This window comes from Podarcis filfolensis (assembly GCF_964270895.1).
Source record: "Podarcis filfolensis genome assembly, chromosome: 6".
Taxonomy (NCBI): domain Eukaryota; kingdom Metazoa; phylum Chordata; class Lepidosauria; order Squamata; family Lacertidae; genus Podarcis; species Podarcis filfolensis.
In genome coordinates this window covers 48,762,834-48,781,688 of record NC_139609.1, presented here as the reverse complement: position 1 = coordinate 48,781,688, position 18,855 = coordinate 48,762,834, and the positions used below count along the sequence as shown (strand labels likewise).

At 41.7% G+C, this 18,855-nt stretch overlaps 1 protein-coding gene across 4 annotated transcripts in view; it reads left to right on the top strand.

The window, feature by feature from the left end:
* ZSWIM5 (zinc finger SWIM-type containing 5) overlaps window positions 1-18,855 on the top strand; it is a 121,502-nt gene that overhangs the window by 64,577 nt on the left and 38,070 nt on the right. For 3 of the 4 annotated variants that reach the window (XM_083619817.1, XM_083619819.1, XM_083619818.1), the window contains exon 2: window positions 15,570-15,926. In XM_083619817.1, coding sequence (XP_083475943.1) covers window positions 15,570-15,926 — 357 coding nt within the window. Of the gene's footprint in view, window positions 1-11,538; window positions 11,564-15,569; window positions 15,927-18,855 lie in introns of those variants that run through there. The other variant, XM_083619820.1, reaches the window with a different exon arrangement.

Genomic DNA, 18,855 nt, shown 5'->3' with positions numbered 1-18,855 from the left:
GCAAACTTAACAAGCTACAGTGCCCAGAATTCTTTGAACAGAGCCAAATGTGTTAAATGATTTTTTAAATGGATAGCATGGGTGTGACCTGAGTTTGCTCAGAGGCTGTGCTTGCTAGCCTGCTGATAAAGTCAGTTAGATGGGCAGTTATGAGGCACAGGGTCTTTTTAGCATTGGCACCTAGTGTGTGGCATTCCCTTCCAAGGGGCATGGCTCCCATAGGTTTTGTCTTACAGAGGGGCTCTGAATGGCCTTTAAAAGGGGTGATTGTGATTAAGAATGCTTCTGGCTTTTTGGATTATAGATGCTGTATTGTGTTTTAAACTGCCTGTTAGTTTTAGCCATAGCTTAGCTGGTTTCCTTGGAATTTTTTGTAAACTGTTGTTTTCAAATTGTGGTGAATTATTGCATTTGTGGTTTTATGGTTTTAGATTTTCTTCAGGCTGGCTTCAGATGAGTTTTTGTCTTTAAAGGCAACCTAAAAATGTTTTGAATAAATAATTTAAAAAATGTAGCTGCTCTGTAGGAAGCCTTGATGTTTGAATTAGTTTGTAGAATTGTTGTATTTACGTTGCCTGTTAACAAAATTTGTCTGTTCTCTTTTTTGTATTGCTGTTTGCCATTATTGTTCTTTTTAAAGCTGCCTTGGGATTTGTTACTGGAAAGATAAGATATAAACATTTTAAACAAACAAACAAACAAGCCACTGCTGGTTTTGGTCCTGCGATCAAGTTCTCCACAAAATAACTAGCACTGGCTGCCAGAGAAGCTGAAAGGTGGAACTCTTATTTAAAAAGAGGCCTGTTCCACAAAATGAAGCAAACGTTGTTGTTGTTGTTTAGTCGTTTAGTCGTGTCCGACTCTTCGTGACCCCATGGACCAGAAGCAAATGTTACTGTGTCCTTAAGAACTAGTTGGAAGTGAAAGGTAGTAAGAGACATGTGTACTTACCTAGTGGCAACTGTGTCAAATAGTTGCCTACATCACATGTTAAGTTTAGAAGCAGCCAATGGGATGCAGTGGTCATCTTGCTTCAGGCTGAGGGAGCCAGCGTTTGTCCATAGACAGCTTTCTGGGTCATGTGGCCAGCATGACTAAATTGCTTCTGGTGCAGTGGGACATCGTGATGGAAGCCGGAGTGCACAGAAATGCTGCTTACCTTCCCACCACAGTGGTACCTATTTATTTACTTGTACTGGTATGCTTTCGAACTGCTAGGTTGACAGAAGCTGAGACAGAGGAACCAGAGCTCACCGTGTCGTGCAGATTCGAAACACTGACCTTTCGATCAGCAAGCCCAAGAGGCTCAGTGGTTTAGACCACAGCGTTTATTCAATCATAATGGGCACATTATTCCTTCCCCATAAAGTGCCCATTGGCCACCCATTGTTTGGGGTAATGGCAGATTTCAGACTTGCTCTATGTGTGAATATATATTTTATATTGCAGAATCCAGCTGCACATAAGGCTGAGCAACATTTTCTCTGTGCTTTCCATCTTGTTTTGAGTGGTAACAATAACCAATAAAATGCCTCCTTCGTAGTTTCTTGAAAAGGGGAGTGAGGCATTCACGGGCTGGACTATTGCGATTTTCACAAGAACAGCTGTAGGATTTTTTAAACAGCAGCATATTTACTTAATAGTGGTTTTTAATACTAGTTTTCCATTTACATGTCTAGCCATATGCATATCAGGACAAAACCCCTCATTTTACGCCTTACTAACCAAGCTGTCACCAAGAAGCTGTTCTGGCTAGAGGCAATCAATAAGCCTGTTCTGCTGCCTGGAGTCTGGATGTGCCCAAAGAGAACAAAAGGCCTGGAAAACTTACAGACGTGGTAGGGAGGCTGTCTCACGGAAAAGCAGGTCATCACTGAGATTGGGAATGCAGACAGCAAAGGACGTTTCCATGCACTGAAGTGTTTTTTGGGGGGGGGGTTGGCGGGGAAGAACGCAAACCAGGAGACAGACAATGGGTACAAGGAGACTATGACCGATTAACAGGATTAAGCAGACATAACTCAATTTTTATTCAGGCAGGGATGCTGATGCTAGGCGGTACCTCCGCAGATCTTTGGAACAGCTCAAGGAGATCTGAAATGTTCTTGGCTCCCTGCAATAGCTGAAACAAAATAAACCGTTTAATTACTTTGGTGTATTTGCATACCATGTGTTGGACTGCAGTGTCAGCGGGTATTATTTATGTAACTGGAAGATCTTGACTACTGGATGTACATCTGAAATCCCTCCTCCCCATTAAGCTTGGTGTTTGAGAGACGCAAAAGGGTTCTAGTAAGAGTTTGGTGTGTGCTGATTTTATGAGTCAGGCTGTCAGGAGCTGTGTTTCAGCATTCAGCTTATTTGTATTTTATAAGGCAACTTGATAGTACAATGTGTATTGCATTGGGGGGGGAACCTCCATGTTAACTATCATTTTAGAGTTGAAAATCTTAGTTAATGAATTGTGGATTTATTTTTAAAAACAAATTTAATAAAACAAGCTGCAGTTTAATACAATGAAATCAGAATATTCATTCTGACAGTTAACAAAAGACCACAAAAGAACAATAGACCACATCTATTGGCAAAACAGAAGAAACAGATTCATTTCTCCTTAATACAGCATTGTCCATTTTCCCAGGTCAAGGCTGCAGCCAGAGGTGGAGCTAGCTGCTCTGGCACCCAGAGCAGTGCACATGCTGTGAACCCAGGGGCTAGCCGCCCGCGAAGGCAGGGCTTGCATCCCGGGGGGTGCTGCCCGTGGCGAGCATCCCAGGGGCGGGGCAGCGATGTCACCCCCCCTCAGGGATGACACCCGGGGCAAACCACACCCACCGCACCCTCCTTGCTCCGCCACTGGCTGCAGCTTGGATATGAGCTGTTACTTCAGCAGTGAAGCTTATAGAGGAGCTGGAGGCTCTAACCTTTCTGGGCTCTCAGGCCCTGATCCAAGCAGGTGCTTCCATTCACTTCCCCTTTAGGCCTAGTAGCCTCACATACAGCTACCCTAGCACTATGGTGGCACCTGTGATGTTCCTGCTTGGCTTGCCACCCCCACTTCTCCTCTGACCCCAAGAAAGATGGGGCAGGGGGGCTGTTATGAGAGCAGGCCAGGAACTCAGGCTGCTGGTGTGGGGATCTCTAATCCTGGGGCAGGAATGCCCCGCTCCAGTGGTTCATCAGACATTGGCAGCATGGAGGACCCTGAGGGGGCTCTTAGGTTTGAGGTATGGTGGGGCTGAACTCTTACAAGCACCAGTCAGTTTATTGATCAATTTTTGCCATTTCCAAAGCTTTTCATTTTTTTGGAAGAGACGACAGCGAGCTGATGTTGTAGTTCACAAGCAACTTGCTATAGTCAACTATGCTGACTCTGCTGATGAACACGGGTGTTGATGATATGCAAATTTCAGAACAAACTCGCCTCATTCTAAAACTGGTCTACTACAGATAGATATATAGATATAGCTGACACTGCTAGTGAAGTCAGACTATTTGGAATTGATTAATGCCAAGGTTTCCATTTCCAATTTTATTTTGAGCAACCTTGCATGTAGTGCCTACTAATTCAGGCATGCATGGGCAGATTAAAAATCCATTTGTCTAAGGAATGACAGCCTAGTAGTGGATGTGTTGACTAATGCCTTGGGTCCTGACTGGGGGAAAAGGAGACACCCTAGGCCTGCTTAAAAGAACATGCGTTAATAAATTCTGTATTTCTAATAATTTGAATCAGATGGGCATGGGGGATTGGGAGAGTTTGATTTGTGTTACTGACATGCAGTAAGAAAGCACCAAGCAAATAGGAGAAAGTTTTATTTTTTGGCTTTGAAATAAGCAAACATTCCAAATCCTGTATGGATAGTAGTTGCAAACAGTGGAAAATTGAGTTAATACCAGGGCATCTGTGTAAGTGAATGCTTGAAACGAGCAAGCTGCATTGTTCTTTAACTCTACTAATGCTGGAACAGATGGGAAGCGAAGGCCACTTCACGCATTAGCTGGCGCAGATAAAGAGCAAAGCAAGGAAGGGCCCTTGTGGGTGATTAGAGGTTAACAGGAATAGAAACCAGCAGACTGACTCTTGATTTGCAGGAGGTGTTCTGGGAAAGGAGCAGATGGCAAAGAGAACGTCCCTGCAGCTTATTCAGCTGCTCAGAGAAGTTTATGGCGACCTCTAATACAAACAAGCCTACTTAGAGCCTCTCATTTTAAAGCAGTTGCCTGCATTTCTCTCCACCAGGATCACAACAGTTCACCTTAACCTGCAGACATAGGTGTTTGCTCCTCCCTTTGGCTCATCTGTATGTTTCTGTGCAGGCTGCATGGTTGTGTTCTGATGCTTTTCTGGCAAAGCTACAGTTTCATTTTTGCTTAGATTCCTGGTTATTAGGCTTTGCTCACAAGCCAGATGCTTTGTTTATTGTGGCCTTATTCATTAAGGCAGAATTCAGGATTGTTGGTAATAAATAATAAGGAGGGGGAGCAGGAAAGAAAATGTGCAAAGTTAATGAAGTCCTTCTATTTCTGCTATGTCAGCATTCTTCCTGCAGAAAAGCATCCTCCTCTCGCCAAAGAGAGGGACCCACACAATAAGGTCTTCCTTGGATGCTGCTGCTCAGCATACACCATCCATTAGTCATAGAAAGAAGTTGCTTTTTGCAAGAAAACATGTATATTGATAACAGCCATATTCTTTTTTAAAATAGCGATCACAGTAATCACTCTGTGTGTGTGTGTGTGTGTGTGTGTGTATATACAAAAGAGAAATTACAATAAAATATGTTTACTTTCCCATCTGTGGGTTTTTTTATTTGTTTTGGTGGGGTATGAGGTAGGGGGACGACAAAGGGTGGTACATTTTGCTGGAAAGATTAGGTTTTCTTTCTCCATTGTGTGTGGCAACACCTGCCCAGGGAGTCTCTGTGAATCAAAAGAGCAGCAAGCAAAGTGGGTTTAATTGCACACATCTTCAGTGGAGTCTTTCTTGCACTTATAGCACAAAAGGCCATCACTGAGCTGCTTTCAATTGAGCCTGAGAAGACAGGACTGAGAAGAACTCTCCACTATTCTCACAGGCAAGCAAATCACTTTGCTGGAGCATTGTCATGTGGAAATGAGTTCATGAGCCCATCTTCTTTCCAAATGCAAGGTCAGGGATAGAGCAATTGTCAGTTTCAGCTGGCTGGAGCAATTGATCTATTTGCTAGAAAGTGTTTGCTTACCTCCATTCCCTAATGCGCCAGCAAACAGATAGCTTTGAATGTGGGTTTGTTTGTGTGTGTACATATTACACCCTATATTGACAGTCCTGAGTTCACAACTAGCAATTCAAATTTTCTTAGCTTTGGAAATGTGACGATTGGTGTGGCATATGTAACTGACAGTGTGACAACTGTTAGTTGGTGCTGGATAAGACTTCTTCTTAGGAAAACAACAAATGTTTTGTTTCCCAAGCTAGGTTTAAGGTGCTGGTTTTAACCTTTAAAGCCCTATACGGCCTAGGACCCTCGTACCTACGGGACCGCCTCTACTGGTATGCCCCACAGAGGAACCTATGGTCTTCAAATAAAAACATCCTGAAGGTCCCAGGCCACAGAGAGGTTAGGCTGGCCTCAACTAGAGCCAGGGCTTTCTCGGCTGCGGCTCCAATCTGGTGGAACGCTCTGTCACAAGAGACTAGGGCCCTGCGGGACCTGACATCTTCCTGCAGGGCCTGCAAGACAGAGCTGTTCCACCAGGCCTTTGGTTAGGGCGCAACCTGACTCTCTCCTCTGGCAACCTGCACAGAATTTTGCTTAACGGTTGCCACCAATTTGATTTTAATTAATTTTTATAATGAAATGTTTTTAAAATGTTGGATTATTTGATTGTTTGATTATTTGATTGTTGTTAGCCGCCCTGAGCCCGGCTTCGGCCAGGGAGGGCGGGATATAACAAATTATTATTATTATTATTATTATTATTATTATTATTATTATTATTACTTTTCTTGAGGTGTGGGGTCCACCTGTGCATGTGTGTGTTCTGAAGAGATAGAATCTGGTATCGTTTTCCTCTACTCTTCCAATGAGGGATTCTGAAATCATAGCACGATTTTGGCCTGGGTAATCCTGTTTTGTGACTTGTACTGGGAACTTGTGCACATCTGCCCAGCCCTGTCAGTTGCTGCCTTATCTGTTTGCTCCTTTTCAACATATTTGAATTTATTCAAATATTGTATTTTAGTGTTTTGTTGGAAGCCGCCCAGAGTGGCGGCTTCCAGCCAGATGGGTGGGGTATAAATAATAAATTATTATTATTTGCTTGCCTTAGGGATAAGACATTGGGTATGTTTTTCACCCTGAGGGGAATCGTCTCCACCACAGGCAAGCCATTCTCCAACTAGTTCATGATGCCCCATGATTGGCGTTCACTTTGGCCTTTGAATGGGTGATGTGTTTAAGGTGAGGGGAATGTTTATGAAAAGACAAGCGGTTCAGGAAGAGCCATGTGATCTTAGCCATTCATCACCATTGCATATCCTTGGTCTCAGGCAACTCTATAATCGGACAGCATGCTGCTATGCAGCAGACAACACAGTTGAAATTGGGGTAGTCTGATTAGATGTGGGTGTTTCAGAACTGAAGGCTGAACATGCTTAGTAAGATATTGTGCTAGCGAAGAGTGATGGAGAGAAGCAGAAAGCTGACTGGCTACTGAGCAGCTGCACCTTGCTGGCAGTGTGCAAAGATGTACTGTATTAGCAATGTCTCCTGGGAACAAAATGTATTCAGCACTTCTCCCTTGTTACAGAAAAACACTAATCCTGTGAGCAGCAAGCAGTTTCTATGACCACCACTCTTTTTGAAGTTTATACCCTTGCTTCTTCACCAAAGTTCCCAAAGTTTAATGCTCATACAGAATTATTTCAAGTGTTCAAAGTTATTTACATGCATTATTTCAGGGATTTTTATTAGAACCCTGTTAAATAAGCCTGTACTATCCTCACATCGGGATGCGGGTGGCTCTGTGGGTTAAACCACAGAGCCTAGGACTTGCCAATCAGAAGGTCGGCGGTTCGAATCCCTGCGAAAGGGTGAGCTCCCGTTGCTCGGTCCCTGCTCCTGCCAACCTAGCAGTTCGAAAGCACGTCAAAGTGCAAGTAGATAAATAGGTACCGCTCCAGCGGGAAGGTAAAAACGGCATTTCCTTGAGCTGCTCTGGTTCACCAGAAGTGGTTTGTCATGCTGGCCACGTGACCCGGAAGCTGTACACTGGCTCCTCATCCAATAAAGCGAGATGAGTGCCGCAAACCCTGAGTCAGTCACGACTGGACCTAATGGTCAGGGGTCCCTTTACCTTTTTATCCCCACATCAAAGATGGCTGAAAGAACAGTGGCTTGCTTGAGACTAGGACTAGGTAATGAGTTTGTGATTCAGGTGGGCTTTGAATGAGGGAACTCTTTGCCATCACACTTCCTCACTTCTCAAATAAGAAAATGATATGTGAGAGCTATGTTAAATAGATTTGGTTGCAGAAATGTGCCCTGATCATAGATTTTGGAATTACTCTATAAGTACTAGACTTGGTGGATATTGAAATATTTTGTGACAGTGGAAACATTGCAGAAGGACTTGGGGAGCAATTCCCAGCTATGGTCAGCTCCCAAGTCATATCATTGGAGTAGCTGCTTGAAGGTTTTGCAGAAATCATGTGAAAATGTTCAAATTCTGGAGCAACTGTAATCTACAACAGGGGGGAAATCTTAGGTAATAATTGCAAAAGGCACAGGGTTCTCAGGATGGCTGCTTCAGCTATTCTAGTTCACCAGTTGTGGAGATTAATGAATTATTTAGGGAAAATATTAAAATATACTTACGTGTGAAAGAAAGGATGAGGATCTTGTTTGCTGTGTAGGCACATGCTTTGGAAAATTATTATAGATTAAAAGGTCTCTGTCAGAAAAGCCAGTGATATGGTGTTCAGAGTGCATATTGTTGATTGTAAACAAGGCTTCTTAGATCAAATTATTCCATCCAAGTTTCTATGTTAAACCACTTCTCATATGAGCACCCAGTTCAACTAGTACACTTCAGAACTAAGTCAACTGTTCCACTTTGAGCCCAGAGTGTTATTTCCAGGGACGAAGCTTGGTTCCTGTGTTTGAGATAGGATTACTACGAAACAGGAATGAAGGAGAATCAGTGCAATTGCTTGGCCGTTTTATTTCCTAGGTATGACCTGAATCACATTCTGGTAAAGCTGAATTACGACTCATGCGCCAGCAGTTTAGGTTACATAAAAGGGGGTTAGACAAATCTATGGAGGAGAAAACTGTCAGTGGCCACTGGAAATGATGGCTGTGAACCACCTCCAGGATTGGAGGCAGCAGGCCTCTGAATAGCAGTAAGTAACAGTAGGATAGGGTTTCTCTCCCTGCTTTTCAGCTTCCCACAGGCCATCTAGTTGGCCGCTGTCAGAACTGGGCTGGATAGGCCTTTGAGCTGATTCGTCTTATGTTTTCCTTGAATTGATTTAAAGTCCTCTAAGTCGGTGGCCATCACCACATACTGTGGTAGCAAATTCCATAGCTTAACTATGCTATGTGAAGAACTACCGTATTTTTCGCTCTATAACACGCACCCAACCATAACACGCACGTAGTTTTTAGAGGAGGAAAACAAGGAAAAAAATATTCTAAACGAAAAAGTGGATGTATGATTTTTGTGGTTCATGCTGTGGCCACAGACATGTGATCTGACAGTGAGTTTGGAGTAGCCCAATGCAAAAATCCTGAGGATCCATGTGGATCCATGCTTTGTAACCATGTTTTTGCACCACTGCGGCCCCAGGCAACAGTGGGTACGTGATTTTTTTGGTGCAAGATGTAGCCATGGACATGCTATGTGATCTGATGGTGAATTTGGGGTGACCCAGTGCAAAAATCCTGAGGATCCATGTGGATCCGTGCTTTGTAACCACGTTTTAAGTGGGGAGGGAAGGAAAAGCACTCAAGGAACAAGGAGCACGTGTGGGGTGGGTGGAGAAGGATGCTGCTAATAATGAAGAAGAGGGGTATAAGGGGAGAAGGCTCCTCTCCTCTCCTACTTTGCTCCTATAAAGAAGCAGGCTCTCTGTCCCTCTCTCCTCCCCACTCAGCGGCTCTTCTCCCGCTTTGCTGTTTCAAAGCGAGCCACGGAGGAGGAAAGGAAGGGGAACCATGGATCCTCTGCTCACGACTGCAGCAGATCCCCCCCGCCACCCGTAGACATTCCCTCCATAACACGCACAGACATTTCCCCTTACTTTCTAGGAGGAAAAAAGTGAGTGTTATGGTGCAAAAAATACGGTACTTCCTTTATTCTGTCCTTTTTAAAATGAAAAATGACCTAAGCACTGATCCCTTTCCTCACAGGGGAATTGCTCCACCCTTCTGATGATTTTGGATTCCCTTTTGGGCATCCCTTCCGGTTCTGCAGTAATCTTTTTGAGAGATGGCAACAGCACTGGACACTGCCCATACCAAGCTTTGTATAAAGTCATTACAATACTGGCAGCCAAGAATAGGACTATAGAATAGAATAGAAAATAAAGTAAATGTGTCAAGAAATTATTTGTTGTTCAGCAGGTTGTGTATTTGTGTGTTATTTATTTGGACTATAGCCTGCTTCCTTCTAAAGGTTCAGTACAGGTATACTCATAAACGTGTGAAAATAACCATTTTTAATGAAATGAATGAAGCCTAGTATATATTAGAACACTGCTTCTGTATTGGGTTACTCTTTGCCACTAAAAGCTGTCTCAAGGAAAAGGTCCTGCACTACTTGTGGAAGATGTCAATCAGTTGCTAAGCAACCACTGAGCACTTCCTGCCCTGCTCTATGCTATATGAGTGGTGCATCAAAAACAATGAAGGTGCAGCATGCTGAAGCAGAGAGTTAGCACAGAACTACTTGCTTTCCCAAAGCTGAAAAGTTGTTTGTTATTTATATAGCACCATCACAAAGCATACAATAACACAAATAAGAGACTGACGATGCCCTAAGGTGCTTAAAATCTAAATTTAAAACATTAGGGGGGAAGGAGTGTGGGAGAACTTGGAATGCAGTCCAAGCAATGTGAAGTTATTCCTTCTCCACCAAAAAAAGTTCAAATGGTAATTTCCTCCACGTAAATAACTAAAGGAAAGAGTTTTGTGGAACTGAACCCAGGTTGAAGTTCAATATGTTATCCACTACAGTGGTACCTTGGGTTAAGAACTTAATTCGTTCTGGAGGTCCGTTCTTAACCTGAAACTGTTCTTAACCTGAGGTACCACTTTAGCTAATGGGGCCTCCCGCTGCTGCCGCACTGCCACTACCGCACGATTTCTGTTCTCATCCTGAAGCAAAGTTCTTAACCTGAGGTACTATTTCTGGGTTAGCGGAGTCTGTAATCTGAAGCGTCTGTAACCTGAAGCGTCTCTAACCCGAGGTACCACTGCACATCACACCTAGTTCTCATTGCTTCAGTAATTTTCTGTATCTCTCTGTAGTGAATGAGTGTGTGCTATTTCTCTTCCAATAGACTTGTCTCACCCTGCCATGAGATTCCCACTTCCAGGGTGGCAGCCTGACTCTTCTTATGAGATGTTGTCCTGTACAGTAAGAGTTTGGTTCCCAGTTTTGTACTGGGGTTTACTAGTGCTTACTGTTAGCTTTCAAAGGCAAGCTTAGTGTGGCTGGCCAGCCAGCCAAAGACATTCCAAGTGCTGATGTAAAGACTCCAAATAAAACGACTACTCAAACTTGTTTTTTTCCAGAACAGTGTTTAATCTCTGGCTAAGCTTTTGATAAATATTTTGCATATGTTTTTTCCCTAGTTAATCTTTAATAGATGTGCTGTCATGACAGCTAGAAATTAAACTGACACTTGATTTAAAGCTAAACACTAGATAAACTTGGCAGACTCCAGATATATTTATGGCTTATTTGATACAAATATGTAGGATGTGAGCTGTGTCCTCTTTCCCTTAGACTGTTTTCAGCTGTCATCAAAATTGGACCAGGATAGAAATTTTGGCTAAATGTAATATGACTCTAGGGTTGTTTCTTGATACCTGAAAGCAAATGATAAAAATTGTGCTGTTCAGTTGGCTTCTGGGTCTACCTTACTAATTCTTCAGAGATTGAGTATGCAGATCAGAAAGTCACATTTGGGCAAATACAGATGACCACAGGGGATGGGGGGGGGCTGGAAATGTGCAGCAGGCTTGTACACTTTCTCTTACACATTTTCTTCCCCTTGCATGTTTATTCTATCCCCCATTTCTGGATTGCTGACACTATAATTTGCAATGACATACAAAACCAAGCAAACAATGGTTAGTGTTAATATCTAAACTGTGAACTGGAAGCTAGTGCTAACCATAGTTGCCTGATTCCGACGTTGTGGCAAACCATGGTTTCAACAACCTGGAAATGGAAGCACATGACAGTAGAGGAAGAGAGAAGCACACAAAGCTGTAATAAATTCTCAACAGCACAGTCCTATGCAGATGTCCTGAAAAATAAATCTGGCTGAGTTCAGCTATGCTTTCAGGTAAGTGTTCATAGGAATTGCATCCTAAACCATGGGGGATCATCTGAACTAAGCCATAGTGTTTATCATACAGTGTACAGAATTAGATTTTCCAGCATGTAACAGGCCTTATAGTACTCATAGACAGTAATCCTAATAGAGCAGTAATTGTTCTCGCTGTGGTGAAGAATTCTGTATATGGGTGAAATAGAGGGTTTGCTAAGTTGAAGTAATATTAATGTGATCATGAACTGATTAATTCAGGCAAAGCAGAAATTAAATGTTCCCATTAGTCTAAGGCACCATCTGCCGTATACTTTTAAAGCAGTATTACATCATATTAAACAAAGAATCATGGAAACTAGTTTGTTAAGGATGCTGAGAATTGTTAGGAGATCCAGAGTAGATTTACAATGGCCGCTTACCTGCTAGCTGCGGGGAGGCGGCAATTGTGGTCCAATGCAGCCTACAGTTGTGGGCTTTGGTACAGCTGGGAGATGACATCACTTCCTCCTTTACTGGCCACACTGTCTGCTGGGGCTCGCCTGTGGTGGCAGCCTTTCATGGGTGAGCTTGGGGACACGGCTTTGGGAGTATACCAGAGAGGAGATGTCTCCATAACTTCCCTCCAGTCTGCTTCTTGGGCATTTAAGCCAGCCATGCCCAGGGAGTTGGGAGTCCCAACAATATCTGGATGGCACCAGTTCACTGGGTGATCTTAGACAAGTGGTCATCTCTCAGCCTAACCCACCTCATAATGTTGTGGTGAGCATAAAAAGGGTGACTGTGTATGTCACCTGGATCTCCTTGGAGGGAAGGCAAATAATAAATACACAAACAGATGTTTACAGAGCAGTTTGCATAGGAGGTTTATATGACTTACTGTTTCTTGCTTTCAGTGCAGGCGAATGTGGTGAATGTTCATTGGGACCCTATTGGTTCAGAGTGGGAGAGAGTAATGGGTAAATGAGACACTTGTATCCTTGCACAGATAGGGTGATTCAGAAGCACTGTGGTTCTAAGTTTGAAATGTGCATCCTCAGCTTTCCTTTCACTACAGCAGTATTTTTGGTGGCTCATGGAACTGCATTTATTTCTGGTGCGGTTGTGAGTGCAGAATACCGTTTTGCGGTAAGAGAGAGAGAGGCAGGCTGGAGAATAAGTCCGTTTGCATAGATGTGGGGAAGGTTCTTCATTGAGCAAACAGGGTTCCTTTGGGTTTGTTACCCTTCTTGACAGACAATCCTTATGCTCAGGGTGGAAAACACGTAGCAAACAATTGGGATACCCAAATACTTTTGCGCACTTTTGCTCTTTGTTCCTGCTTGCTTTTGATGAAATCACACAGCATAATAATAACCGAGAGAGCGAGAGAGAAAGAGGAAGGTTGGGGGTTGTGGATTATAGCTTTTCATATTCTTGGAAGCAATTTATATAGAGCCATAATTGCCCTCGGCACACCGTGTCAGTGTGTGGTGGTACAGGAGGAAGTAGCTCCCGCTGTTCCATATAAATAATTGTACACAGCCTGAGAGTTGCCTCAGATTTATTTTAAACTAATTATATGAGGAGAGTGGATATGTTTATCAGACAAGTTTTGAATGGTCAATGTTTTTTGGGGGGGGGGCATATTTCTGGCCTTTAGATCAATCCAAGTAATACAGCCCTTTATGGTCGTTTACAAGGCCAATTTTTAAAATCCAGTTCTTAAAGTGAAAGAAACCTCTCAATACTTAATCAGATCTGGATGTGGGTTTTGGCATCGCTTGAAAGAGAATAGCAGCATATAGATGGTTTTGATGCTGTTGATTAAAAACCTCTGGTAGAATTTGTTTCAGAAACCTTATAAGGGTTGGCAAACACACAAGGGATTCATGCAGTTAACGTGGTTTAATCATTTTTCTCTTCTTTTGCTATCTTTCAGTTTCCTCTAGTGTGAGTTTGTGTTTGAAATACATTCCTAGAAACTTTCCAGTGGTATAAGCAATAAAAGAGCATCAGTGAGGGGGAAAATAATACTGTGGTTGAAGCTGTCTATTAAGAATCTGGACACATGGATTTCCTATAAAACCATTTGACCAGTCCTATTTTGATTTTAGGAAAAGCAGCTGATCTTTTAGCTTACTATTTTCATCATTAGCCAAAGATATGCAATGAGAACTACTGTTTTGTGCCGGTGCACATTTTAGAAACTGTTTTCGATTATTTTTTATTTATTGCATTTATATCATACTTTTTCTTCAAGAAGTTCAAGGTGGTATATATGGTTCTCCACCTCCTCATTTAAACCCCACAACAACCCTGTGAGGTAGGTTAGGCTGAGAGGCAGTGACTGACCTAAGGTTGCCCAGTGAGCTTCATGGCTTACCACACTCTGGCTTTCAATGGGGCTTTGTTGTTGATGTTGTTGTTTGGAAGATATTACCCCGTTTTGTGGATTTTCCACTGACCATCTCAGTTAGAAGGGGATGTCAAAGATAATCTATCCCAACCTCCTGTTGATGTAGGAAATCTACTAGCAAAGCTTCCCTAACAGCTGGTAATCCAGCCTCTGAATGGTGGCAATCCAGCCAGGAGTGATGGCTCTTCCTTACTGATTTTCTGCTGATAAGGTAACAACTGAAGACTTTTAAGAGCTCAGTGAATACTGTTCTTGCTCTTGCTTGCCATGACAAATAAAGCTAGTTATTGAAAAGGAATAAGTTAGAGATTGTCACACGGTACTTCCTTATGATGTAGATCACAATCACTGTTGCCCTGTGTTAAAAGCCTAGTGTGACCCACTTTTAGGGTCTTAGAGTGCACCCAGAAATTGGGTTGTGCTTTCAAGTAGAATAAATGAAGGAATTGAAACATTTTCTAGAGTGTTGTTCCTATTGATTGAGGTCTTGAAATGGGAGACTTTAAAAATGAAAATATTTTAATGCAGTGTGATATTACTTTTGTATTTGTTAAAATTCATTTGTTCCCTTTCCTACCCGCTGTTGCATCATGGCAAAATAAAGAATTAATGTTTTTATTCATTTACTTCAAACTATATAGAATTGGTGAGACTTGTTTCTACTCTTTGGTAGTTTCATGGAATTTTCCTAGCTGACTCAGAAGAAGAGTGCTCTTTCCCATTTTCTAATCCATTTGAGATATGTTTGGAGGTTGGGGCAATTGAATTCAGCATTTTTGTATCATGGGAATGAATGTAGGCTACTAAACAGTTGTACAATATTGTCTATTGCCAATATTGTGCAGAATTCTGCTCTAGGTTTTGCATCCTACTTTTTAGTGAAGCATTGCTCATTTTTTATTCCTTAAAGTGAAGAAATACAGATTGATGTTTAATAGACACATGTTGAAATTTTATTCAAAAGCAATTAATGTCCTTTCAAACCAGATTTGGTATCATGTGTTGTATCTTGCATGAGTATCTGGTGTTCAGCTGATTTTGAAAAGTTTGCATTTGCCAAGATATACTACATCATGTTTTCTGGCAGAGAAAATGAGCAAGATCCAGCATGATATTAAAATCACTCTTCCATCAGATGAAGAAGGAAACTTCAGATTGCAGCCAACCCCTCCTCATTTGGGCAGTATAAATAAAATGAAGCAATGGAGTGTGAGAGATGCTTTGCAGGATTCATCCTTGCTCTTTAGCTACTCCCGGAACTAATAATAAAACAGCTCCTCCAAGTTTGGTTGTGGCTTAAGAGTTTTAAGACAATCTGGAATTAGTTTTATGCCAGCCCAGCTATTTCAAAAGCAAATTCAATCTTGTACATACGGTTGGGTACTGCTATTAGTTCAGTTTGGGATTATTCTGAGCTGGTCAAAGAGTGCAGAACTTTTCTGTTCAGCTGAAACATCTTCATGCAGAATAGTGCGTCTCAAATATATGCTCATTTTGGAGTGAAGGAAATGTAATTTGTTGCTGTGGCACATTGTTGTTAGCATTTATACATTCTGAGCAGGCTAGCGGGCTATTACGATAACACTCCTTTGCAAAGCTAAACACCCTTCTCTTGTTCTCTTCCAGGATTCCACCTGAGTGGCACAGTAACAGAACCTGCCACTGCAGCAGAAGCAGAAATGACCTACAAGGTAGCCATCAGCTTTGACCGGTGCAAAATAACTTCTGTGACGTGTGGTTGCGGGAACAAGGACATTTTTTACTGTGCACATGTAGTGGCACTCTCACTGTACAGAATTCGCAAGCCTGATCAGGTCAAACTCCGTCTTCCTATCTCAGAGACTCTTTTCCAAATGAACAGAGACCAGCTCCAAAAGTTTGTTCAGTATTTGATCACAGCCCACCACACTGAAGTGCTCCCGACAGCCCAGAAATTGGCTGATGAAATCTTGTCCTCCAACTCTGAAATCAATCAAGTGCATGGTAAGTCTGCCTGTTGAAAATTGCCTTTGATAAATTCCCATAGCAGCATGTAACCCAACCAACAGATAACGCTTGCTCAGTGGTAAGCAAGTGTGGCTGAGATGTTAAAGACAATGCTTGTTAATGTTCCGGTACAAAATGCTGTCAGTTATTTTTCCCTTACTCATGAGGGAAGAACTGGTGATTAGAGCCAAACTGGTAGTTTGCAGTGTGCTTTGTACTCCCCACTTGGAAATGGGTATTGAAGCAAATATTGATTGAGAGTTGACACTGAAATCACGGCCTGAGCAGATCATGGAGGCCTGGATCTCCTCGCCTCTCATTGCTTTCTGTTTTTTTTTTTATAATATATTTATTAAAGTTTTCAAATAAAACATATATCAAATAAGCACTTATCGTTGTCCATTTAACATCTTTCAATTGTTACATGGGACTCCCCCACACCTCCCGCATACACTTACATCATTATTAAATTATTTTCAAGCAAATTATCATTTAACTCATCTTAATTACTAATCTTAATTTGGTTTGACATATAATTCGACTTTAAATCTATTTTAATGGTAGACAATTGTCTGCACTGGCATCCTATTCAGCACTCAGCCAGATTACAATATTTTTGTAAATAAGTCTTAAATTTCCTCCAATCTTCTTCCATCCTTTCTTCTCCCTGGTCTCGAATTCTGCCGGTCATCTCGGCTAGTTGCATATAGTCCATCAGTTGCATCTGCCATTCTTCCACAGTGGGTAGCTCCTGAGTTTTCCAATTCTTGGCAATTAATATTCTTGCTGCTGTTGTTGCGTACAAAAAGAATGTTCTGTCCTCTTTTAACACACTCTGGCCGACAATACCCAGGAGAAAGGCCTCTGCTTTCTTAGTAAAGGTGTATTTAAACACCTTTTTTAATTCATTATATATTTTCTCCCAAAAGGCCTTCACTCTAGGGCAGGTCCACCAGAGGTGAAAAAATGTTCCTTCATTTTCCTTACACTTCCAACATTTGCTATCAGACGAATGGTATATTTTAGCCAGTTTGACAGGGGTCATGTACCATCTATACATCATTTTCATCACATTTTCCTTCAACGCATTACATGCAGTGAAGTTCAGCCCAGAGGTCCACAACCTTTCCCAATCTTCAAACATAATATTATACCCAATATCCTGCGCCCATTTTATCATTGTTGATTTTACCATTTCGTCATGTGTGTTCCATTTCAGCAGCAAGTTATACATTCTTGAAAGTACCTTAGTCTTAGGTTCTAACAGTTCAGTTTCTAACTTTGACTTTTCCACTTGGAATCCTAACTTTTTGTCGTTTTTAAACACTTCTTTAATCTGAGCATAGTGTAACCAGTCTCGCACTTTGTCTCTCATCTTTTCTAAACTCTGCAATTTCCAGTTGTCACCATCCTTTTCTATTATCTCCCAATATTTTGGCCAATTGGCCTCCATATTGGCTCTTTTCCGAGCCTTAGCCTCCAGGGGTGACAGCCACCTCGGAGTTTTATTCTCCAGTAAGTCTTTATATTTTGTCCAGACATTAAAAACTGATTTTCTGACAATATGGTTCTTGAAGGCCTTATTTATCTTAGCTTTATCATACCATAAATATGCATGCCATCCAAACGCATTATTAAAACCTTCCAAATCCAAGACATCCGTATCTTCAAGAAGTAACCAATCTTTTAACCAGCAGAAAGCTGCAGCTTCATAATACAACTTTAAGTCTGGCAGGGCAAAGCCCCCTCTTTCTTTCGCATCTGTTAATATTTTAAATTTGATTCTGGGCTTTTTGCCCTGCCAGACAAATTTAGAGATATCTTTCTGCCACTTCCGGAAGCACTCTGTCTTGTCTACAATCTGCAGTGTCTGAAACAAAAATAACATTTTTGGCAATACATTCATCTTGATGGCAGCTATTCGGCCTAGCAATGAAAGTTTTAATCTTGACCAACTATCCAAGTCTCTCTTAATCTCTGACCAACATTTTTCATAATTATCTTTAAATAAACTCAGATTTTTTGCTGTTATGTTTACCCCTAGGTATTTAACTTTTTTAACCACATTTAGTTCTGTCTCTTTCTGAAGCTGTTCCAACTCAATATCTGTCATGTTTTTCCCCAGAACTTTAGTTTTTTGCTTATTTAACTTAAATCCTGCCACTCGACCAAAGTTTTGAATCAGTTGTAGTACTCTTTTCAAACTAGACTCCGGCTCCTGTAATGTCAGAACTAGGTCATCTGCAAAAGCTTTAAGTTTATATTGTTTCGCTCCGACCTGAATCCCTTCCACCAACCGGTCCCCCCTAATCATATTCAGGAGCACTTCCAGAACCGAAATAAACAGTAATGGGGAAATCGGGCAGCCTTGTCGTGTACCTTTTTCAATTTTAAACTCTTCTGTAACCACATTGTTAACTATCAGTTTAGCCTTTTGTTCTGAATATATTGCCTCAATCCCGTTCTCAAACCCCCGTCCCACTCCCATTTCTTTTAAGTTCCCCTTCATAAATTTCCAAGAAATGTTGTCAAAGGCTTTCTCCGCGTCTATAAAAATTAAAGCTGCTTTGGTGTTTATGTTTGTTTGTAAAAGTTCCAATATGTCTATAATGTTCCTTGTGTTAGTAAACATATGTCTGCCCGGGAGAAAGCCTGCCTGGTCTTTATGGATTATCTCACTTAAAACTTTCTTAAATCTTCGTGCCAAAACATCTGCAAATATTTTGTAATCCACATTTAAAAGGGAGATGGGACGGTAATTCTTAAGTTGTGTCTTTTCAGTTTCTGACTTTGGAATCAATGTGATAAATGCTTCTTTCCACGATTCAGGCGCCTTCTTCCCCTCCATTATTTCATTACTGACCTCCAACAAAGGTTGTATCAAATAATCCTTCAATGTCTTATAGTAGTTAGAGGTCAGTCCATC